Raw genomic sequence first — 25533 nt, forward strand, 5'->3', positions numbered from 1 at the left:
GAGAGCAGGACAGTCTGCCAACTGTCCTGAATCTGGTGGGGAAGTCCCGAATTTTGGTGACTGTCTCGTTTAGTGAGATTTTGGCCGACTACAAGGACAGTTGGGAGGTATGTCCCGCTTCACACTGTACTGCTTGTGAAGGCAGAGCTGTGTGCAACTCACAGTATTGCACACAGTATTGCCCGTGTATTTGTCTAACATTTGTCTAAAATGATAGCCATGTTACATAATAGGGACTCCCTGTCTTAAATACCCCAGGCCCCCAAGCGTTAATCTAGCTCTGGTTAGCAAGAGGGAGCGGATAGCTGCTCCAAGTCTCTGGATAGGACACAGCCTGCAGAGCAAGCCGAGGAGCTCTAAGTCTCACAAGATTTGGTAATCTTGTGAGACTAAGAGCTTCCCTGCTCACTCTACAGGAAGTTCCCACCCTGATGGATGTCAGCAGCACCAGAAGCATAGATAAGTACAGTGGGCTGGGGGTGTCATAATGTGCCTCGGGGGTGGCATGATAAATGTAATGTTTTATTTTAATGAATGTATCATTGCCCCATGTTGGCCACACCCACAACACAATGTGGTCACGCCTTTTTCGGTGCCGCCGCGCAGGCCCACCTTGGTTTCTTTCCTGCTGGAACTGAGGTGGGCCTGTGGACTATAAATGCCAGGGCTGATTTTTAGTCCCAGTCCGGCCCTGTGTATAGTCCACTACAAATAACCACTTACATAGCTGCCAGGAGTCTATTTGGCTACATAGTTTGTAACATGCTCAGTGTGTGTTATTGTTTTAATTGCCCTTTCTAGTTTTTGTTTGGAACATGGTTATACAAGCTCAACTTTACCTGCTTGGGAGTTGCCATAATGACATAGAGATATTTCTCCAAACGGACATTGCAGTGTTATTTATATTGAGAACAAAGTAAATAAATTGTAGAAATTGTATGCTCTGATTTAGTTTCTTTAGATTATATTACATAGACAGAAAACGTACTGCTCCCAACATTGCTGCTTTTTATTGATTCAATTAATTTACTAGCCATGTGGGACACAGTTTCACAAAATTATGGCAAAAAGCAATGGGGAACTTCTAAATGATTTTCTGACATTAAAAGAAAGACAATATAATTAAGCTGATTTTCCTCTAGACCACTACTTTAAAATGTATAATTCTGTCCTTGCTTTATTGTTAATCGTCATCACAAAGCATTGTTTTCAGATATACATTTTAGAACCTTGCTCGTTGTAGTATGTTATCACATATCAGTACCAGATAAAGTGACTCAGATATCACAAGTCAGTACACAGTATCACATATGGTAGCTATTATTAGTGCAGTACTTCATGGAATGGGGTTTAAGATGCAAATTTAAGCCTGGGGGATGAGACTTGGCTCATCAGCCGATTATTCACATTTTAAAGGAAAAAAATGCAGGTTGCCCAGTGATCCAGTCCAAGGTAGACCACTGTGGGACCAGCCTGGGGGACAGATGTTCCCCGAGCTCTCTAGCCTAACCAGCCCCTGACAACAACATGGTATATATTGTCAAGGAAAGATAAACTCCAAGGGGTATATTTATCATTGGGAGATTACACCTTTCTATTCCTATTTAAGAAGAATCATGGCTGTACACATACCACAGCAAATCTCATATCACTATAGTCACTATCACTATGGCGATAGTGGAAGATACCAGGGGAAAATAGGAAGGTTATCATCAATATCTTCCTATGTATTCACCAGCGGCCACCTCCCACTGCTGTAGCAGGGCTGCTGAAGCCTCGGAGAAAGCAAAACAAATTGCATTATTATTTTAATTATTTATATTTCAACTTTTTACAGTTCTATTTTTATACCATTTAAAGTCTATTCCCCCCCCCCCTCTTTATTGAAAGTGAAACTGTAAGCACTGGTGTTACCCATCCAGATCAAGATAACCCCACACAACACCTCCCCCAAAACACTTACATAAGAAATTGCTTTGGTCTCTGCACCAGCTAGTGTGGATGGATATGAAATGCAGAGAAGGAAGGGTGGTAGGTGAAGGGGAGGAAGGAATTTGTGGTGCATCCCAACATACCCATCAACAAATGTCCTGGCTGTTCGGACAGCGGGACAGTCCTGTCTAAATCAGGACAGTTTGGAGGTATGCATTTCTTTTGGGCTAAGTAGATTTCTTCTGCTGCAGAGTATCTGTTAAATATTTATTTGTATGTATAGGCTTTCTGTTTTTGCTGTATGTCCCACAGTCTTTTAAACTTTAGCTCAAAAACTAACATTCTTATGTACAGTTTATTGGTAGAAGCAAGAACATGTTGTTTCTTAAACTTTTATGAGATGCTGAGGCTGCCCAAAATATTATACTCCTACTACCATGATTTAGAGTAGTTATGAGGTTCTTTTGATGGAACTAGTGATGCATTTTCTTTATTCATAGTTATCTCTTAGTTTTGTCCCTTTTGGCAAAAATTTTAATCTGTCCAAACATCATTATTTTAATAGTTATATGGATCACCCAGGTAGTTTTTTTAAAAGTTAAGTTAGGAAGATGGTTCTCTTCTTGGAGTACTTCCAGACACACCACTCTTGTTCTGGAGCTTCCACATGGTAAAGTCATAAGTACTGGCATTAGTAGAGGCAAAGGAGACCAACAGACCATTTGCTGTTAAACCAGGGGTTTCTCGTGAATTTCAATATTATTAAATGCTTTGCTTGTGTCACACACTTGCTGGAGCTGCCCCAAACTATTGGTTGGCTGCAGGGTGCCAAGCAAATGAGGCACAGCGTTGCTTGGCGTCAGGCAATCATATGGCCACAATTCATTCAAAGGTTGGCAGGGAGCTCATTTTGCACAGCTGATTGGCTCTCTGCCTTTACAAGGTGTTATTTTGTGCTGTGTTCAGTTAGTTCCTGACTGTGTCCGCTGCTTGTGCTGACCTTTGGCTTTCTTTGAATACTCTTGTCTGCTGACTCCCCTGAGCTCTGGCTAAATTTTTTGGAATAATCTTGTCCACTTCCTGTCCTGATATTTGGCAATTGTTTTTATTACTAACATCAAAGGATTCCTGTGCTGCCACCCTGATCCCAGATTTTTATTGCTGCCAGAATTATTCTTTACCTTCCTGTTGAGCTCTGCCCCATTATGTCTTCACTGTATTTGAATGGCTTTTTGCCCATGCAATCCCTCCTCCCTTAATGCAGCCAATCTCAGAACAAACATAATGTAGACATAATGAAGCAGAGCTCCTTGTTGGAAGGGAAAACATTATTCTGGAAGGGAAAAAATATTTTTGGCAGCAGTATACAATTCTGGATACAGAGTGGGTGGCATAGTGACCCTTGACTCATGTACCCGTGTGCACTGCACACCACGCACCCATTATAGATAAGTCACTGCTTTAAAAGATCATCAAACCACACTATGAAACTTTTACCATAGCCAAACTTTTTTAATGTTTATTCTAGATCAAACCATCATAACTGTGTACAGTATTAATAAATTATATTTAAAAAATGTTACTTTTCCTAAGTTTCCTAGGAATAGCAAATTTACTTACTGTTCTGGTGAGTTAATATCTTCTATAGGGTCTTTGCTGGTCCTGGAGGATTCTATAGTGTTCCATTGTGGAGGAGTGTTTTGAGCAAGGTGATTTTTTAGAACAGCCTTTTCACCATCTGTATACACAAACAAAACAGATTTACATTAAAACCCCATTGTATCATACATTTCAAACTTATCTGCTTAAGGCTGCATACACACTGGTGTCATATTCGTATGTGATACTTTGCTAGTTCAACACATGAAAACAGGCAAACAAATATAAACCACTTTTTTTCCAATATCCCTATAGCCACTAGTGCTTTTACTGAAGTTATGATTTGCAAGAACATTATCCCAAACCTATCTGCTCCATTTAATTGTGTGACTTTCAATGACTTCCTGCAACTCATGTGGTTTTGCTGGAGTTTATACATTTTTAAATGCAAATCAAATGGCAATGGGTCCCCAGATATTCCAAAAGACTGTCTATATCTATCTGTGCCTAAAGGCTACAAGTTTAATTTTGGTAAAGGTCTAGCCAATAGCTAAATGCTTTATATATTATTATTATTATTATTATTATTAATCATAATTTGTAAGGTTTCACAGTACTCCAAAGTGTGAATATAGGAAATAATACAATACATAAAACAGCGGCATACAAAGCAGACAAAATAAATGCAGGCATGAAAATGGGTTAGTGTGGGTCCGGCTTATAAGAGAGCTTACAATCTAGTGTGCAAAGGGCAGAGCTGAGAGAAGAGGAGTGAGTTTGGCTCAGAGTGGAGAGTGAGATATTTGTGAGGATGTACCACTGTGAGTAGCACATACTTACCTACTTTTGAAAGCAGCTGCCTGGGAGGGGGTCCGTTGAGGGGGGCGTGGCCACGCATGGTGCGCTGTTAGGCTCCGCCCCTGTCAACCGTAGCCAATTCTAGCCAATCACAGCAGGGGCGGGGCAACGATGGCGCGATTAGCCCCGTCCCCACCATCTTCAACAACGGGGACAGCTGGATCCGGGATTTTTACCTGCTCTCTCGGGAGTATGGGAGAACTCCCAAAAATTTGTAAGTCTCCCAGATATTCCGGGAGAGTAGGCAACTATGGAGTAGCATAGGTGGGAATAGTACACACTTCAACAGAGAGGTGGATAGTAAATAAGCAAACTATATTATTCGGTGCTAGATAGGCTGTGGTTAGGATCACCAGTTGCAAGGGGTCTGCGATTAGGTCTGACATTAACAAGGTAAAAAAGCAAAAAACGAAGACAGATGAAAAGCAGCAGATATCTGCTGCGATACAGTGGTAAATAAGAGTTTTGCGGTCTCTTTATCAAACAGAAATTCTCAGATAAATCCCCAAAAACCTCGATTCCGTAAATGGAATTTTATTAAGAGGTCACTGCATTTGTCTTCGACTCCAAAGCAGTCCCACAGATATTGATGGGGACTGCTATTTTGCACAATATAATAAGTTCAAAAAATCTTTGGGGGAGAGTATAGCAGTCGAGGGATCTTCAGATCCCTCACTGCTTCTTAATGCTTTACCCTCCGGTCACTATTGCAAGGGTGACCACTTTGAGATAGTCACCATAGAGAACATAGGGGACAGGTCTTCGCAGGAACAGCAGTTTTTTGTGACTGCTGTTATAAGTGGATACTTTTACTAAATACTCAAGATGTTTCAATCCTTATCTTTGCGCTAAGGATTGAAATGGATCGCGTTCAAAATGTGTTTATTAATAAATATGCCCCATAAACAAGTTATCACCATTCTTCTATACAGGAAGTTATCATCAGTTTCTCATACATCAAGTTATCACAATTCTCCTATAAAGCAAGTAATCATTAATTTCCTGCACAGCAAGTTATCAGTTTCCTATACAGCAAGTTATTAACAATCTCCTAAACAGCAAACGTCCGCCATACTCCTACACAGCGAACGATGGCCACTTCCCTACAAAGCAAATTATTGCCATTCTCCCGTACAGTAAATGACCACCACAGGAAATTACCACCTTTCTTCTAAAGGGAAAATTACTGCTATTCTCCTACACAGCAAATGACTGCTATACTCATACACAGTAAATGACCACTATTCTTTTACACATCAAATGACTGACATTTAATTGCCATCAAGTTCCTGTCATTCCCCTGCACATAAAATGATTGCCTTTCTTCTACACAGCAAATGACCACTATTCCCCTACACAAAAAAAATTATGCTGATTAATCCTCGAAGTAAGATGAAGGCACTTGGAAGAAGTCAATCTGTTGGGATCATACTAGCCTATGAGCATTGGTGAGGGGCAGTGGTAGGGGAGGAGACACATATTCCTCCTTGTAGATGCACATTGGTGGAGTAGCGCATTTCTAAGTACACTATGCCAAAAGTAAAACAAAGCGCAATGTGTAATAAAGACATATTATCAATATCTCTTCTCTCTCACAATTAAGTTAAGCCACAAATGACGCTAATCAGCAGTATATTTTAGAATTAAAACAGGAACGTTTTACATAAAGTGGTAGGAGGTCTGATTTTTTTATGTGACATTTACATTTTTTCACAGTGAACCTCTTCAGATTTTTCCTTATCTCCACACACTTTTAGTTTGCAGGATTGTCTCCCGACAGCTGAGAGTATGCGTGCACCTTGATGTGCACTGAGCAAACCATCTAAGTGCACTGAGGCAAAACAAAAGTGTTTATCTCTGTGCATCAAAATACAGAGAATATTTAATCACTCACATCAGTCCCTGCCCCAGTGGAGCTTACAATCTATATTTCCTACCACACACACACACACACACACACACACACACGTCAGATAACACACAAACATGGGGAGAAAATACAAACTCTTCACAGATTGTGCAATGTTGGAATCAAATCCACAACCCCAGTGCTGTGAGGCGGCAATACTAACCCCTGTGCCACCATGTTGCACTGTGTATGAATGTTCCTACAGACAACCCGGCATCCTGTTGTACGTACCATCTAACCTTTGATTATCTGTTTTAAAGAACTTCAAACTAGTGGGATATCCTGGCACACAAAAGATCACCAAGTTACTTTCTATAACAGTATTTATAAAATGTATATAAAACTATTAATAAAAGAGATGCAGCTAAACCATAAGTGAATGTTTGTTAAATTTGTGTGAGAAAAGAAATAATTACATGCTGCTCTCATTGACATGTTGAACACTTTGTCTATTCCTAAAGAGTTGTAGTCTAATATATTACTAAAGATAATTTACCTATTTCTATAGAGTATATTGCTATTTTGTTCATTATGGACAGTTTTAGCATAATGCGTTACTTGTTTACTTTCAGCCAAACAACTTGCTTTTTAATTTGCTATCATGTATTCAAATATCATGGTATTTCCACTGATAGTCTGATAGGGGGTATTCATTTATGCTCAAATTTTAGACTGCTCTCACAATCTCCTTGGCATCAGTTGATCTTTCTCCTCAGCTTACTATCTGGAAAGAAACGGTCAACCAGAGGCAATCAAAACGTAGAACAATTTTTATAATATTACGTTTCAGATTATCAGTCTGATCAGGAAGAATTCCTCCCTTGGGCACAGTTTGCGTTTAATAATTCAACTCCCTCCTCTTCAGGTAAATCTCCATTTTTGTGTTTGAAGAACTCTCAAATTCTTGTTCTTTTTCTTCTACAATCTCTGGTATTCCAGCTGCTGACTCAACATTTGTTCACGTGGTAGAGATTTGAAAGGAAGTTAATTCCAATTCACCTCTGTTCTAAATAAAACTACTTAACTAATCTTAGCAAAAGACAGCCATACAACTTTAAAGTTGGAAACTAAGTTGTCCACTAAGAATATATAATATAGAATTAGTTCTCAAAAGAGTTTGGATTGGTTAAAATTTGCCATTAATTGCAAATCAAACTACTGCTTCAGAAAGACTAGCCCTGGACGTAGCTGTTTCCAGAGGACAGTTGCAAAATTTATATGCCTGTCCTATATATTGCATCAACATAAAATACACACACTTCTGAGAAATGTCTCATAATAATTTACAGTATTCGGATACTGCCTCAAAAATAGTATTTTCAGTTTAATTCTCAGGTATATACATTGCCTGAATGCCAACACACAATATTAATAAAATACATGATTTATTTACACCTTACCTTTGCTGTCTGTAAAGTTTTGTACACTGAGAATATCATTCAGATCCTGGTAGTGGTTCTGCTTGATATAGGTTGTTTTCTCTGGTGTATCTTGAAGTTGCATTGTAACTTCCTCAAGATCTTTGTCCAGCTGTAACAGTAAGATATTTCAATTACCATTTTACACTTTTTAGCCATCTGTATAAAGTGTATATATATAAGAACATGTGTGTATATATATATATATATATATATATATATATATATATACACAAGTTAACCCGTGCATGATACTCATGCATTCTAGTCAAATCAAGCTACTTAAGGGTTAAAAAGGTTCTTGTCATGCATTTGGGGCTAGGCCAGGCCTCCTCAGGGGAAGAGCGTTACTTCCCGACGCAAGCACCCTTTTTTAATGTGGTTTTGTCCACATGTCACCACCTCATTTTTCTCCATCACCTCATCCTTCATCTTCATCGCCACATCCTTCATCAAGCTACTTAAGGTGTTAAAAACTCCCCACTGTCACCCCCGGCAACCACCAACCACTCCCAACTGTCATTTCTCCTTCAAGAAATATATAGGTCAGTGTATGACTCTGCCCAGCAGGTGGCGCTGCAGCTTGTTTGTTTTTTTTCACACACGCCACTATGCATTTATATAGTATCTATATATATATATATATATATATATATATATATATATATATATATTTATGTATATATAATGTAAATTTATATATTTATTGTGACATTTTGAATGTTATCCGAATGACAGTATGTGAAGTAAGCACAAATGGTGTCTTTATGAAGGCCACAACTACTTATTTAACCTCTTGTTATATTAAATTTGCAGATCCCTCCAGCAGGGCCGTGTAATCTACAACTTACACTGTTGCATGTTTAACCACTATTGCTGAAATTTACCATCTCTGATTTCTCCTTCATTTCAAAAGGAACAGCTGCAGTGGTCATTCTCTGGAGTAAACAGTTGTTTTCTTCAGATTTTTGACTCATCACAGTTTAGTAAATAGAACCCATAGTCTGATTGGTTGCTGTGGGTTACAGAACTTTTTTGCAGTTTTAATTAATCCCCTCAATATATTTCCCCATATAGTATTACAGTGTCCAATTATTTCTAACTCATTACTTCCAAACATACTCCTGCCAGAATGAGTCAAGCGCTACGGAATATGTTGGCGCTATATAAATAAATGATGATAAATGATGATGATGATGTTAGAATCTTACAGTAGAGCAGTCTGCAAAACTGCTAAATTAAGTTTAATTTCTTTTGCCAACAGGTATGTGGGTTCAATTATGCTGGATATGACATTCTTTGAGTTATTGTAAGTGTCCTCAGCAAAGATCTGACTACTATAGTAGGAGGAGGTAGCAGTCTCAAGTGCAGTTAGCCAGCATCATCAAAGAAAGAGAAAGAGGAGGGCTGACAGTGTTTTTAAAAGTCTCCAGTGATATTGTACTGTGCCATTGCTCACCCAGAAACAGGAGAGGTGGCAGTGTTCTTGCCAGTCTACACTGTACGTGCCATTGCTCATTATCAGTGCTGAAACAGAATAATAGGAGTGACAGTGTTCTTAAAAGTCTCAAGTCACATAGCTCTGTGCCATCGATATGGATTCACATCAGTCCACAGATGACCAGGAGCACTAAGCAGCTGCTGGCACCAGTCATGATGATAGTAATCCCTCTACATCATCTGCTAAAGCCTATGTTAAAGTGATTTTAGCATATTTTAGCAATTTTTCCCAAAAAATACAGATCCAAAATCAGTACACTCAAGGGCGGTTTTGCCAAAACCAAAACCAAAATACGGGGGTCAGTGAACATCTCTAGCGAGAATATAGAAAAGGGGCTGAGGAGATATTACCACAGTGTTGATAATTATTTCTCAGTGCCTAAGTTGGTACCTATGTAGGGTTTGAAATGACAGCTGACTCTGCAGCACTGTTATCCTAATGGAGCCTAGTATCATTTCTTGTTTATTGAGGCTGTCTAGCAGAGGTCCACAGTTAATGTATGTAGCACTACCATACTAAAATCGACAAATGGTTTCACTTTTTAAAATAACTTTACTGTTTAACACTCCTTTGTAATTGTATTATTAAAAATAAATTGGTATGATACTCCCAAAAACAATATAGGTAAACAATATAGGGTGCAGTAAGTTGCATATGAATAGAGAAAGAAAAATGCACTGATGCATCCAGATATTGCTTTCCACATGTAATCTTTATCATCTCAACATTTTGGTCTAAAACAGATCTTTAACAAGAGGGAACATAAGGTTATCCCTTCATCAGTGACATTTATACAATAGGAACACATAGATGTCTAGAGCACTGTACCCAGTTATGGAAGTCTGGGAGGGTTAAAATGCCATGGATAGCACTAAACACAAGCCAGATTATCGCCTTATTGACAAGTGGCACCGGCATAAAGAATTAAACATGCTATCAAACAAAATTATCCAGCTGTATATATATATATTGTCCATATGTGTAAAGCAATGTGTCATATATATATATATATCTATAATATAAATGTCTAGTGGCATGTGTTAGTCTGTCTGTGTGTGTGTGGAAAAAATAAAACCAAGCTGCAGCGCCACCTGCTGGGCTGAGTTATACACTAACCTACTAAATTCTTAGTGTGTGTGGGAAAAAAAATTCAGAAAGGGCTGAAATTTGGTATACTAAGATGTTTTTAATTTGTTAATTTAATTTGTTAATTGTTAAAAGTGTTTATAAAGATTTTAAAAAAATATATATATATTTCTTGAAGGAGAAGTGACAGTTGGGAGTGGTTGGTGGTTGCCGGGGGTGACAGTGGGGAGTGGTTGGTGGTTGAGGCCTGGGCTATGGCCCAAATGCATGACAAGAACCTTTTTAACACCTTAAGTAGCTTGATTTGACTAGAATGCATGAGTATCATGCACGGGTTAACTTGTATATATATATATATATATATATATATATATATATATATATACATATATAAAAACATAAGTAATCCAAAAAGAAAAGAAAAAAAGTTAAAAAAAGGGATCATGTTCAGGTATAAATATCCAATAGCATAGGACATCAAGGGAAAAGTGTCAATTGTTCCCATTTAGGAGCAAAGCAGGGGAAATACTGACTGCCTTTGCATGTAGTGTTCAAATACCAGGCAGCTTTATTTTTGCAATTTAAAGTTCAGCTAGGACAAGCCCACTCACAACTCTAAATCTGTCCTCACATTTAGGTTTGCTCTCCCCCCTCCTCAGTGCAATATAGTTTTGTCAAGGTGTAATTCTGCTCCCTTTTTGTCTTGCTCTTATACTGAAATGAGGCACCCCATATTTAATAGTCATGAACTCCCAAAGTCTACAATACATATTAAATGAAAGCTTAAATGGCCAACCAGACTAGGGCGAGGAAGGTGTTATTTATTCTTCAGCCCCACAGTGGCATTGTATCAGCATAAAGCTGGGGAAAACTGACAATCATAGAGATGAAAAACAAGTATTAAGGCATTAAGGCAGTGGATCCCAAACTTTCTCAGTTCCAGGCACCCTTAGGGACTCCATCATGCTTCAAGGCACCCTTAACCCAAAATAATTACCAAGTAGTCCCCTGACTTGCTTACAACTGGCACTGGTCAAGGTACCCATGTGAGATCACCGCGGCACCCCAAGGAGATGTGACGCACAGTTTGGGAACCACTGCATTAAGATAGGAATTATCTTTCCCTAGAGGAAACTAGTATACATTACTGAATATACTAAGCGGACAATCTGGGATAATGGTGTTGAAGGTACCCAAATGTCCAATGCTAAAACTCCCTGAAGGGAAATGGCTTGGTCCAAAAGTAGAGGCAAGCAGTAAAATAACCCAAAAAGATGAAGGGGGTCCCCATTCCTCATCCACTGCACATTTGTCTTAATGGTGGAAAATAGCTTGCTAGCTCCCAGGGCAGCTGATTTATCAGTCAACATTACTCTATACATAAGCTGAATTACCACAATTTTATGAATATATTTTTAAAGAAGGAAAAAAGAAAAAGGGTTTTCCTGAAAGTTTACATTATACTGTCCAACCTCCTTAAGCAGTATATACCACATTTTTACTGCCCTTACTGGAAAGAAAAAAATATTCACAGAGAGATACTTATATTGATTTTTAGTTTATTTGAATAAGGTATCATATAATGCCAGACATATCTCTTTTCTAATGTAAAAATCCATCATTCTTATTGCCATTTATCAAAAGCAATGCCTGTTTCTTCATTAACTCAAGCTCCATAAAGACCTTTTATGGACCAATATAACCATAAGCAAACTGTAGTCCAAACAAGGATTTATAGACGCAGAATAATGCTGCTCTGTGAAATCAGTACTGCATTTCAAGCACTACAAAATATTCCAAATCCTCATTTGACTATATGTTACATTTAAGTTATGGATTTATTATACTAAATAAGTATTTTATAATTTTTCATCATACAGTAACATAGCTACTAATTATGGGAAGATTATGTTTGTGTCACTGAATTATATTACAATTATATTAATTATATTACATTTCACCTAAATGGAATTTGCAATATGACTTCTCATACAGATTAATACGAAAATATCAAATAAGTAGGGGAGGAAATAAATTCCCCCCGAAGTACAGCCGCGTAAAATCTATTACTGTTATTACGGTAATATTAACCCGGCTTTCTGCCCGCAGCTCAGGGAGCTACGAGCAAAAAGCCGGTGTTGGAACTACCGTAATAACAGTAATTAAGCGCACTATTACCATAATAACGGTAATAATGTGAAGGCCACGTTACTTTTTACAGCAACGTGGCCAATTGAAATCCCCCCGTAGAGTTATAAGATCGTATGTGTAAAGTAATCTATGTCATTAAGTTTTACTATAAGATTAAATGAAAAATAAAGTAAAAAAGGCTTGCAAATAAATTAGGAAACTAGGTAATATTTTCCCTTTAATAGAAGAAGCATGGTGGCTTAGTGATTAGCACTTCTGCCTGACAGCACTGTGGTCATGAGTTTGATTCCCAACCATGACCTTATCTGTGTGTTTGTATGTTCTCCCTGACTTGCGTGGGGTTCCTCTGGTTGCTCCGCTTTCCTCCCACATTCCAAAAATATACTAGTAGGTTAATTAGCTGCTATTAAATTGAACCTAGTCTCTCTGTCTGTGTGTTTATGTTAATTTATACTGTGAGCTCCAATGGCCTAGGGACTGATGTGAGTTCTCTGCACAGCGCTGCGGTATTAGTGGCGCTATATAAATAGCTGATGATAAAAGGTATTTAGAGCAGATTGCCATAGCTATCTTTTCATTTTGCCAACTACTTGTCCTTATATTTTGTTACAGCTTGGTGTTGAATGTTTGGTTTAGAGCTTATGGTTAAACCATAATTTTGGTTTATAGAGGGGGTGGGGGGGTGTATACTGGTGAGATTGAATGTTTAACCGTTAGTTATATCTGTATTGCTGCATTATTTTGACCTCAAATGTGATCTTTATTTTAAAAATAAAAATAAAGAATACGTTTAAATAAAACAAAATAAATGTACTTTTTTATGTATCTTAATGCACTGATCCAAATATTGCTTTTTACTGGAAAACATTTTTTTTGACATTTCAATCAATGTGAGGGCAATTAGGTATGAGTTTGATGGCCCCTTCCCAATACAAAAACACAAATTTGCATAACAACACTGACATTTCCGAGTACCACAAAAATATGTTGAGGCTCATGTTACTGAGTAGGTCACAAAGTACACAATTTTTGTATGGTAGTCCATATGGAAAACAGTGAGCAGCATTAGTGTATATGGATGGAAGTCAAGAAGGAAATTACTGCTCTAAAAAACAAAACAAAACATTGACTCCCATCAACGCTTTTCCATAGAATGATCCGGGAGGCTATTGGAAGCATGCTTTGGTAGCAAATAATATTCAAGTGGAATTTTATGCCTACATGAAAAATATTATGCATGAAAAAAAACACACAAATAAATGTACAACAAACTTAATGTAGTGAAAGAAATTGTGTGTTTTGGAATGACTCACAATCCTGACTTAACTAAATTGAAATTCCCTAAAGTACCCAGTCCATCCAAGGCACCCAAAATATATCAATGAGATGGAGCAGTTCAACAAAGAAAATTATCAAGATTACCTTCAAGCTGATGTGCGTGTTTGTTTTCTTATGTTTGTTTTCATTATCTATTATGAATTTGCTACCAGTTGATACCTGACTGACCCTGATTTGCTGCATTTGCTTTGCTTTGAAAAACTTTTTTATGCTAAAGGTTTCATTTGGTAGCACAATGGATTCTTTTTTTGGGGGGGTGGGGGGGGTATGATAGGGAAAATGGGCAAAATACAATTGTAATGGCTGGGTCAGAGCATCTCCCAAATGACTGGCCTTGTGGGTTGCTCCCAATATGCAGTAGTTAGTACCTACCATAAGTGTGTTCGTGGAGACCAGTGGCTGGCTCGTCTGGTTTAATCCCACAGAAGAGCTGCTATAACACAAATTGCTGAATAATTTAATGCTTACTATGATAGAAAGATGTCAGAATACACAGTGCATAGTAGCTTGCTGCATATAGGACGGCATAGCTGCAGACTGGTGCTAATACTGACCTCTTTCCACCACCAAAACCACCTACAATGGGCACATGAGCACCAGAAGTGGACCATGGAGCACTGGAAGAAGTTGGTCTGATCTGAGGAATCACATTTTCTTTTACACCATGTAAATTTACATCAGGCATTACATATGATGCTCTGGGCAATGTTCTGCTGGGAAACCTTGGGTCCTGGCATTCATGTGGATGTTCCTTTGACATGTACCAGCTACCTAAACATTGTTTCAGAACAATGACATGTCATCATGGCAATGGTATTCCCTGATGGCAGTGTCGTCTTTAAGCAGGATAATGTGCCCTGTCGCACTGCAAAAATTGTTCAGGAATGATTTGAGGAATGTGACAAAGAGTTCACGGTGTTGACTTGGCCTTCATATTCCCCAGATCTCGGTTTGTCTGTGAGATGTGCGAAAAAAAAGTCCGAGCTATGGAGGCCCCATCCAGCAATTTACAGGACTTAAAGGATCTGCTGCTAATGGCTTGGTTGCAGATACCACGGGACACCTTCAGAGGTCTTGTGGAGCCCATGCTTCAACGTGCAGAGCTGATATGAGTCGAGCGAGGGGGACCTACACAATAATAAGCAGTGGAAGTAGAGAGGGGTGTGGGAGGGTAGAAGAGTGGGGGATTGGGAAACAAAAGTAAAAGCGGTACAGACAATATACTTGGAGGCTATTGAATTTAGCACTTGATTATAGCCTGTTTTGCAGTTTTTCACGTCTATAGCTCTTTTGATTTGTTTATATCTCTAGTGCAGTGTATATTGTTTGTGGCGGTGGTACCGAATTTTATACTGTTAGTAGTTTATAGCTCTGGGGGTTAGAGCGGATAGAGTTGTTTATAGCCCTATGTTTAGCTCAGTGGTTATAGGTCGTAGTATTGGTAGCAATGTCTATAGCTCTAACTTTATATCTTTATGTCTATAACTCTAACACATATATAATATTGCCACATAGATTACACATAGCCACCATTAAAGCCTCCACCCGCCCCACTCTAAACAATATATTTCCACTGGGCAGATACTGCTCACCAGTCATTACACATCTATCCCATTAATAGGGATTATTACCACTTCCACCACCTACTGCTAAAAAGCAAAGAGCTAAACTGATTGACCTATAAAGTTAGAGCTATAGACATTGCTACAAATACTACGACCTATAACCACTGAGCTAAACATAGGGCTATAAACAACCCTATCCGCTCTAACCCCCAGAGCTATAAACTACTAACAGTAGAAAATATGGTACCACCACCACAAACAATATACACTGCACTAGAGCTATAAACAAAGCAAAAGAGCTATAGACGTGAAAAACTGCAAAACAAGCTATAATCAACTGCTAAATTCAATAGCATCCAAGTATATTGTCTGTACCACTTTTACTGTTGTCTGCCAATCCCCCACTCTTCTACCCTCCCACACCCCTCTCTACTTCCATCCCAGGTTGCGCCACGGCAGAAACAACGGAACCACCAACAACAAGCTTGGGAACTGGAACGCCCAGATCCCCCGTAACAGCAGCAACAACCCTCAAGACACACAAATCAAGCGCAGACGTCCAAGGTAAGCTCCCCAGAAAGAGTTTCTTCCACCTACAATAATAAGCAGGTAGTTTTAATGTTGTGGCCGATTGTTGTAATTATAAATGAGTACTTTTCTCAGACTTGGAGAATTTGTTTTTTACCTTGAGGAGTCAGCTGAGATAGGTCTACAATATTTAGCACTAATACATCCAAGGTAATAGTAATTTCTACAGCAATTTCTAATAGATTAATTCTGTATGAATTTATTAGTATTGCTTTACATGGGATTCTCTTTTTAAGTCTATTATCCATTTAATAGGACATTTCTACCCTGCAAGGATGTCAGGTGATAATATAACAAGCAAGTCCTATGACAAATTGTGGAAGCACATCCAAATTTCAAAGCTAACGCACAATACCTAATTTAGAGTTCAATGAAAAGATGCTCAGTTTGAGCATGAGCAAAGAAATAGCTGCACATTTGCTTTCCATTAATCCACTTTCATTTGCACAGATTTTATACATGCAACCTTAAATCTAGCATATAGATGATGAGTTTGAAGCAAATATATGACAATCACCATCATCCACTCCAAAAACTTGCACCCAATTTGTTTAGGTGCAAAATGTATTCCTTGTAGCTAATATATTTTAAGATCTGTGTTACTAAAAATAAGATGCATCTCAAAGGGATACTAAGAAATGCAATAATAAATAGTAATATCTGGTTATTTGCTCATTTTATCTCTGTTGCTATAATAGATAACAGTTTTAGGGACACCTTACTATTGTAATGGGACCACTGGGGTGACAAAGTTTATTTTCCAATCCAAAGCTTGTTTCTGTTTGGGATGGTAATCTCTGTGGCTGTATGTGGGACGGGAGAGCTGATATCACATTATCAACTGACACATTTGCGCTTTCCTTTCATAGGTGCAAAATTTATGTCTGAAAACTAATGTATGTAAAAACTTTTACTAAAATGTATATAACTCTAATTACTGTTGCAAGTTGTGTGCATGAGCAATGTGTCAAATTCACACCAAGAGGTATCATTATGTTGCACAAACACGCTTACATGCAACTCTAAATCAGGCCCACCGTATTCATTTTGATTGGCAAGTATAATGATAGTAAGGATAGGAACTAATCTGTATGGCTCCTGAACACACCACCAAATCCTGTGGCTGTCATTTAGAGACCCAGGCTTACATGCAGTCGAGCCATCACGCAAATGCCATTTGCTGGTGTCATTTATAAATAGCACTAATGATTAAGGTATCTACACATTAGTAATATATGATTCATATTTTGTTGAAGTAGATTAATGTCTTCAACAAATCTATGTAAATATGTAATTTATATGTACTACTTGTTTAGTCAGATATGAGTTACCTGGGAATTATATAAGGACAAATAATTCACATATCTTCTTTTACCACAGTAATTGGCAAATAAGATTATGTAGTTTTAACCAGAGCTGTCATATAAATGCTTTATTTACATAAATACATATCAAATTTAATAAAAGGTAAGCCAATGACAATAACATATTATTATTTTATCTTTCATCAAAATTAGACAGACATGGTATTATTTATGGCTAATTGCTAGACCACCCTATCCAATCCAATGGAACCTATTTGACAGGATGGCAAGTCTGGTGGACCAGTGGCTTACAAGAGAAAACTATCAGGCATGTCCCAGACGAGTGTGTTTGGACAAATATGCCACACCTGCTGCCCAGCAACAGGGGAGGGCTGGCAAATTTTAGCCTGGGGACAAGATCCGACTCAGCAGCCTATTAGGGACATTTTAAAGGAAAAAAAAAAAGGCAGATGCCCAGTAATCAGGCCAAACAACCGGCTATGACTATTTAAACTGTGAATGTAAGGAATTGTATATTAAAGGCATTAAGGGAAATGTAACAAGGCTGTATAGAGAGCACTCCATCTGCAATATGTCTTTATTCTGTGTTGGTAAACTGTGAATAAGGCTAAAATGTAAATATAGCGAATAACATTTTCACAAAAATGAGTCCTGCAGCGAACAGGCCATCGTTCCTGCTTTTGTCAGCCTTGCAGAATGTTATTTGACAGACTATTCTTAATTCACTTGCAGTTTTGTGGGGTTAGAGGAGGGCTTGGAATATTTCAGATCAAATTTCATGTGGCGACATTGCAATTGCTGAACTAGTCAAATATTTGCAAAATAGTTTTGAAAAGTTTGCTCATTTCTAGTCAGAGGGAGATTAAACAAACTCATGCAAGCACTACACCTGTTGCTACTGAACTTTGCCAGCTGCTGAAAGCAAAGATGAACATGTTGTTCCTGATTCATCAAGGCACGCATACGGAGCACAAACTGCATTTGGTATCACTTTGGTAAATACTCACCTATTTCAGTTTTGCACAATTCCAAATTCGACAAAGCACGGATCTGAAAATACGGGTACTGTTGAATTTGGGTATAGGTCTGTTGTGCTCTACACATCTAATACCACCAGTTAATAATAAAGGCATTAATGATCAAAAAGTAAAATATTTTTTTCTTACTCATTTCTTAGTGTGTACTTAATGTCTACTGAACATAAAATTATTTTTTACAGTCCCTCCTGATTGCAAACAGATGTTCTTGCATGCATACAAGATTGTCATCACTAGTGATCAGGGCTTAGACTAGCCTTGTAGCTGGAGCAAGAGTTACGGCAGAAAAACAAGTAACTTTGAGATGCTCAGAGCTTGATTCAGACATGGCTGTGTGGGCTTGAGTAGGCATGCCCCTATTATTAATTATAAAACACACCTTCCCCACCCCGTTCACTCCTCAAAATCGTAGACTGAAGTAAGTGTCCTTTGCTTTGGAAGATGTAGCAGACAGGGCTGCATGCACAGATGTATCTCCAAGTTCTGGTCATCATCATCATCATCACCAACATTTATTTATATAGCGCCAGCAACTTCCTTACAGCTTTACAATTGGGGACAAACACAGTAATAAATAATGCTAGGTAAAACAGGCAAAGAGGTAAGAGGGCCTTGCTTGCAAGCTTACAATCTATAGGTCAATAGGAGTCGGATACAGGAGGTTAAATCTACCTATTGTATATTGGTCCAGCCAGTTTGCAAAGGTAAAAAGTGATTGTATGTTATGTGATCCAGTCACACAGCAATGTTGGTCTGAGGTCAGAGGGTTGTTGTCTTGTGTGAATTGTGTAAAGGGTGGTAATAGGGTAACATAGTGAGGTTAAGATGCTGGTTGATATTATAAGATTGCCTGAAGAGGTGGGTTTTCAGAGAACACTTGAAGGTTTGCAGACCGGAGGAAAGTCTTACTGTGCGAGGGAGGGATTTCCACAGAGTGGGTGCAACCCAAAAAAAAGTCCTGTAACCTGGAATGGGAGGATGTAATGAGTGTGGATGAGAGACGCAGATCTTGTGCAGAACAGAGATGTTGAGTTGGAAGATATTTTGAGACAAGTGGGGAGATGTATGTCGGTGCAATTTTGTTGATGGCCTTGTAGGTTAGTAGAAGAATTTTATCTTGGATTCTGTAAATATCAGGCAACCAATGTAGAGACTGACAGAGTGGCTCAGCAGAGGAAGAATGATTTTCAAGGAAAATCAGTCTGGCCGCTGTGTGCAAAATAGATCCTAGAGGTTTGAGTCTATTTAGGGGAAGACTAGTAAGGGGAAGAACTGCAATAGTCGAGGCGGGAGATGACATGTGCATGAATTACATTTTTGCAGTGTCTTGTGTAAGATATGTGCGTATTCTGGAAATGTTTTTTAGATGTATGTAACATGATTTAGATATAGGGGCATATTCAATTGTTGGATTTTCCAGAGGCGTTAAAAGTATTACCGTTATTACGGTAATACTAAGCCGGATTTCCGCTTGCAGTTCCCTGAGCTGTGAGCTAAAATCCAGCGTTAAAGGTACCGTAATAACGGTAATTATGCACAATATAACCGTAATGACGGTAATAAAACGCACGCCGCATTACTTTTCCGAGTAACGCCAGCAATTGAATATGTCCCATAGAGTCGATGTGGAGAACAAAGGATAGTTGTGATTCTAGGATCACACCTAGGCAGCAAGCTTGCAGGCTGGGAATTTTAGGTCATGTTGTCAATAGAATTAGAAATGTCAGGTAGGTAGCTTCTGTTGGTGGGTGGGAATATTACTGTTTTTAAGATTGAGTTTGGTTTTGCGAAAGGTCATCCAAGGTGAAATGGCAGAAAGACAGCCAGTAAATGGCGAGAGATCGGGAGAGGATAGATAAATTTGGGTATCATCCGCATAAAGATAATACTGAAACTCAAAGGAACGTATTAGTTTTCCAAGAGAAGTGGTATAGATAGAAACTGCAGAGGCCCTAATACTGAGCATTCTGGGACTCCTCCTGATAAAGAAAGCAGAGCAGACAAATTAACAATGAAAGAGCAAATAGAAAGGTAGGTTGAGAACTAGGATAGGACAGGGTATTGAAGACCTAGGGAATGTAGCATTTGTATGAGAAGAAAGTGGCCAACAGTGTCAAATGCAGCAGAGAGATCCAGGAGTATTATAAGTGAGTCATGGCCTTTAGTGTTAGCAGTGATCAGGCCCGGCGCTCACATTAGGCAAGGTTAGGCAATTGCCTAGGGCGCCGGGCTCTGCAAGGCGCCTCAAAATTAAAAAACATTGGCTATTGTCATTAAAAACTGTGCGGCGGCCGCCGCACAGCGTCCGAGAAATCCACGGGTAGGGGAGGGGGGAAGGGGCTATGAATCTTACCTGCATTAAGCTGCTCCTCTCTGCTCTGTCTCCTCCCCTCTGCTCACTGACTGTCGGGCGTGACATCATCATCACGGCCCGACAGTGTCTGTGAGTGGAGGGGAGAAGACAGAGCAGAGAGGAGCAGTTTAATGCAGGTAAGATAAGGAAAGACGTGGGGAGGGGAGGGAAGCGCCGATTTTGATTGACAGGGTACCTGCGGCGGGGGGCGCCGATATTTAAAGTGTGCCTGTGGGCGGGCAGGGGGGGCGCCGATTTTCACAGTGTGCCTAGGGCGCCAATGACCCTAGCACCGGCGCTGGCAGTGATCAAATCATTGACACTCTTAGTCAACGCAGGCTCTGTGGAGTGTTGAGAGAGAAAGCCTGACTGTAAAGGATCCAATAGGCTGTTTGCAGAAAGGAAACATGTGAGGTGAGTGTAGGCAAGTTTCTCTAGAAGCTTAGAGAGGTATGGGAGCTGAAAGATGGGACAGTAATTTAAGAGAGTGTTTAGGTCAAAAAATGTTTTTTAGAATAGGATCACTGCATGCTTGTATAATGATGAGAAGATACCAGTAGAGAGAGATTACAGATTTTAGTTAGAGATGGAATGAGCACAGGAGACAGGAATCTACAAATATGTGAGGTTATAGGAACAAGAGGACAGGAGGAAGTAGAGGAATATAAGATCAGAGTAGATACTTCATCTTCATTTGTGAGATCAAATGAAGAGAGGGTGTCACAAGGTGCTGGGAAGTAATTGAGCTGATTGCTTGTCGAGGAAGATGGAACCATTTCTAGTTTAATTTTATTAATCTTGTCCTTGAAGTAGGAAGCAAGATCCTGGGCACATAGTAGTTGGAGGGTTTGGGGTGGGAGCGCTGAGAAGAGATTTAAATGTATTAAACAGGCATTTGAGGTTTGAAGCCTGAGCATAGATAAGAGATTAGTAGCATGTTTGTTTTGCATTGTCTAGAGCATTTTGGTAGGAGCGGTAGATAGCAATACGTGTGAAGAAATCATTAGAGGTATGAGGTTTATGTCAGTGAAGTTCTGCTTTACAGGAAAGTTTTTGAAGATTTTGTGTTATTTTAGTGTGCCATGATTGACATCGAAGTCAACATGAAGTATGAATTTTCACTGAAGGCAATTGATCAAGAGCTGTTGCTAGGGTATGGTGAAAATGAGGTACTGCCATATCAGTGGAGGCGTATGCAGAAATTGGTGAGAGAAGGTTTTGAACAGAGGAGATAAACTTTTGAAGATTAATAGAGTTAAGATTTCTGCAGGTATGAGGAGGCTTGGTGGAGTTTGACAGCAGAGAGGTTAAAGTACTGGGAGAGAGCGTGTATCTGATAAGGTGATGATCTGAGAAGGAGAAAGGTGTGCTAAGGAAATCAGAAACTGAGTACAGTTTAGAGAAAACAAGATGAAGGCATTGGCCATCCCAATGAGTAGAGGATTCAACCCACTGGGAGAGGTCAAGTGAAGAGGTTAGAGGTTAGAGAGAACAGTTTGGAAACAGCATTGGAACATGGATTAGCAAATGGGATGTTGAAATCACCCATGATGATGGTGGGGATGTCAGAAGACAAGAAGTGAGGGAACTATGCAAAGAAATCCTCAAGAAATTGTTGGTGCGCTCCAGGGGGGCAATAGATCACAGCAACACACATAGAGAATGGATTAAAAATCTGAATAGCATGTACTTCAAAAGATGTGAATATAAATGATGGGACATTTTGTAGAACTGTGAATGTGCACTGTGGGTAGTGGATTAGTCCAAGCCTACCACCTTGTCTGCCTCCAGGTCTGGGAGTGTGGGTGAAATGGAGGCCATCTTGTGAAAGGGCTGCAGGTGAGGCAGTGACTGATTATGTAAGCCATGTTTCGGTTATTGCCAGAAGGTTGAGGTTGTTTTAGAGGAAGAGGTCATTTATGGAGGTAAGTTTGTTACAAACAGAACGTGCTTTCCAAAGGGCAAATTTAAAGAACTTTGGAAGAGACAAGTGATACATTTGAAGTTTGCTGGATTTTGGTAGTGTTCTGATATATTTTTAGTGTAGGAGTTGTGGGGTACCTGGATTAGAAGATATATCACCAGCTAATAGAAGCAGAAAGAGAGGAGGAGGCTGTTCTAGTTAAAGAAAATAAATAGGACAAAAGTTCATGAGTGTTAACTTGAGGAAAGTGGAGTAATGTGGACAAATGCTTGTGTTGCAGGAAGGGTGAAGCATGATACAGTCCCTAAGATAATGACTTTAAAGGAGAATAGTAAAAGAAATGTGTTAAACATTGTGATTTAAGAGTAAAAAGCCGCAAAGTTAAGGGAGTTTAAAGAAATACCTATTTCCAGTGTTCTGTGTAGTTAGAGAAGTAGTGCAGAGATAGGCTGCAGCAGATGTAGCTTATTCATGGAAGTATTCAGAGGTTGTCAAATTTTTGTCCAAATGTTTTGTTTTACTGTACATTTCCAAACACTTTGTGAGAGAAACCCACTTAGTGTAGGAAATTCCAAATACGTCAACCCCCAAACATGTTTCTCCCTAGACTGAATGCTAAGATACATTGAGGCTGATCTGCATCTGTGCTAATTGGTCAACTAATGAGTGGGGAAAGAACAACTATGTGTACTATTAGGCTACATGAGGCCAGATACCTATCATAAATTAGGCATCAATAAAACACTCTGGCCATCAGAGGTTAAAACAATAGATAACAAATCAGCATTAACATATTTTTAGCCTAAAACAGTTAATAACAGAAGACATTGCCTCACATCTTCTGGGTTCTTAAAGCTCTGGGGATCGGGAGCGTGGCTGCTGTCATACTAATCAAATGAAAACCTGTGATTGATTAAAATACTGGTTACTATAACAACAGTTATGGACTGATCAGTAAAGGGTGCTTCAGTAGGACAGAGAAGGTATGAAATTGTTTGCTTTATGCACACGGTGGCCCCAAATTTGTACTATGGGAAACACAAATGTCCTGTTTGTGAAGAACAATACAATATGTCTTTGTGTTTCGGATTACCTGAATTTTATATGAATTGGCTTTTTAAGCAAAGTCCCAAGCTGTCTGAAAGAACCATGTCTATATCTGCATATTGCCCCACTCTCTGTTCAGTGCCTTGAAATGTGGAGCTATAAATAAATAAAATAAACTCTTCCCATGGTAACATTGTTGAAATATTCAGGCTTGCTGAGTATATATAAACTGATCAAGTGTTATTTTAAACTAAGTGAAGCTGGCTGTGTTCCACATCTAACCTAAATACCAACAAAGTTGAAAATAAAACACAAAGTTTTAACACCTATCATGTTCCCCAAACCTTTATAAAAGGTACGCTCTTTAGTGGCGCTATACATAATACTTACAGATAATGCAGCTCTGCTCAAAATTAGAGCAGAGCTGACCTCCGTAGGGGAGAGGAGGGTGCAACACACCCCATGGTAATGATTAATCTCATTAACAGAAAGTAGAGAAATCACATCAGGAGGAAATTATGCAAAAGCTCGCTGCAGAAAAGGAAGCCACAGCTGCCATTGCTGAAGCAGAGTTCTTGGAGAATGCACATCACATTGAAGTGATATGATACGAAAAGAAACCATCAATGTACTTGACTCAGAGCTTGGATCCCAAGATCCACTTCAACACACATCAGAATATGTCCATGAAGTCTCCAAAATGGGTAGCAACCTTCCAGAAGTGCAAGGTATGCAACCAGACTTTATCAGTGAAACAAATCAAACATGTTGTGCATTGCAAACTGCAAATTTACAAGCAAGAGAACCCCACACAAGGTGAGTGACATTCCTCCCCCACACCAGAGAATTTGAGTCTGAAAACGACAACAAAGGCAACGCCTCCTACACATAAATGTGGTATGATACAAACCATTTACTCACCATGTTTACACATCAGCAGCATATCCAAGAGCCAACCAGGACACACTAGACTTGGCTAAATTTCTTGCACCACGAGAGCTAGTAACAAAGGACTTACAAAGTTAAATGATCGCCCTGAGAGCATCAAAACTTGGTTATCCTCCTTCCAAATTGCACTCAGAGGCTTAGTCCTTTAATAAAGTGAGGAGATAAATGGATTTAAAATTAGTCTGTTGAAAATGCTAAAAAGATTAGAGTGATCAATATAAACTACCCAGAATATGGCCTTAAAATGATCTGGGACAGACTTGATGAATGTTATAGCTCAACAGAAGCAATAGAAAGTGCACAGTTCAAAAGAATTGATGATTTCCCTTCCTTCTCTTTTCCAGCTGTGTCACAATCATTTTCTCATAAAGAAACTGCCACACCATCCTGTCATAGACCCCTCTAGTGACAATCACGTCTTTGACAACTACCAAGGTCATCTAGGGTACACAGTCTTCCAAAAGCAAATAATGATCAGGTGGCAATGTCCATCAAGGACAAACTATTCTTAGAAATAATGGAGAATGGACTAGTTAAAGATGAAGCTGGGTTGCACCTCTACCGTCTAGAACCCACAGTTCTCGCCTACCTAACAGAGAACAAGTACTTAAACACTTCTCTTCCTATTATCGTAACTTTCATAAAAAACTAGAGATGAGAGATCACTTCTTCTCTTTCATGGGCAATATATTTGAGAATGGTCATGCTGAGATAGCTCCCATTCTCAAAGATACAGAGGAATGCTGGTACCTACCTATGTTTGGAGTATATCACCCAAAGAAACCAGGTCAGATCAGAGTCGTGTTTGATTCCAATGCCAAGTTTGGAGGTATTTCCTTAAATGATTTTCTGTTGACAGGACTATATCTTAACAACAAACTTCTCGGAGTACTCATCCACTTTACGAAGGACGCTATCGCCTTCACTGCTGATATTCAACAAATGTTTCATTGC

General features: G+C 39.0%; 1 protein-coding gene across 2 annotated transcripts in view; it reads right to left on the reverse strand.

Annotated features, from left to right (window-relative positions):
* GABBR2 (gamma-aminobutyric acid type B receptor subunit 2) overlaps window positions 1-25533 on the reverse strand; it is a 683104-nt gene that overhangs the window by 15116 nt on the left and 642455 nt on the right. For both annotated transcript variants that reach the window (XM_075212899.1, XM_075212900.1), the window contains exons 17-18: window positions 7699-7828; window positions 3553-3670 (exon numbers count right to left, since the gene is read on the reverse strand). In XM_075212899.1, the coding sequence (XP_075069000.1) occupies window positions 3553-3670; window positions 7699-7828 (248 nt within the window). The remainder of the gene's footprint in view (window positions 1-3552; window positions 3671-7698; window positions 7829-25533) is intronic.

Source organism: Mixophyes fleayi, chromosome 5 (assembly GCF_038048845.1).
Source record: "Mixophyes fleayi isolate aMixFle1 chromosome 5, aMixFle1.hap1, whole genome shotgun sequence".
Lineage (NCBI taxonomy): Eukaryota > Metazoa > Chordata > Amphibia > Anura > Limnodynastidae > Mixophyes > Mixophyes fleayi.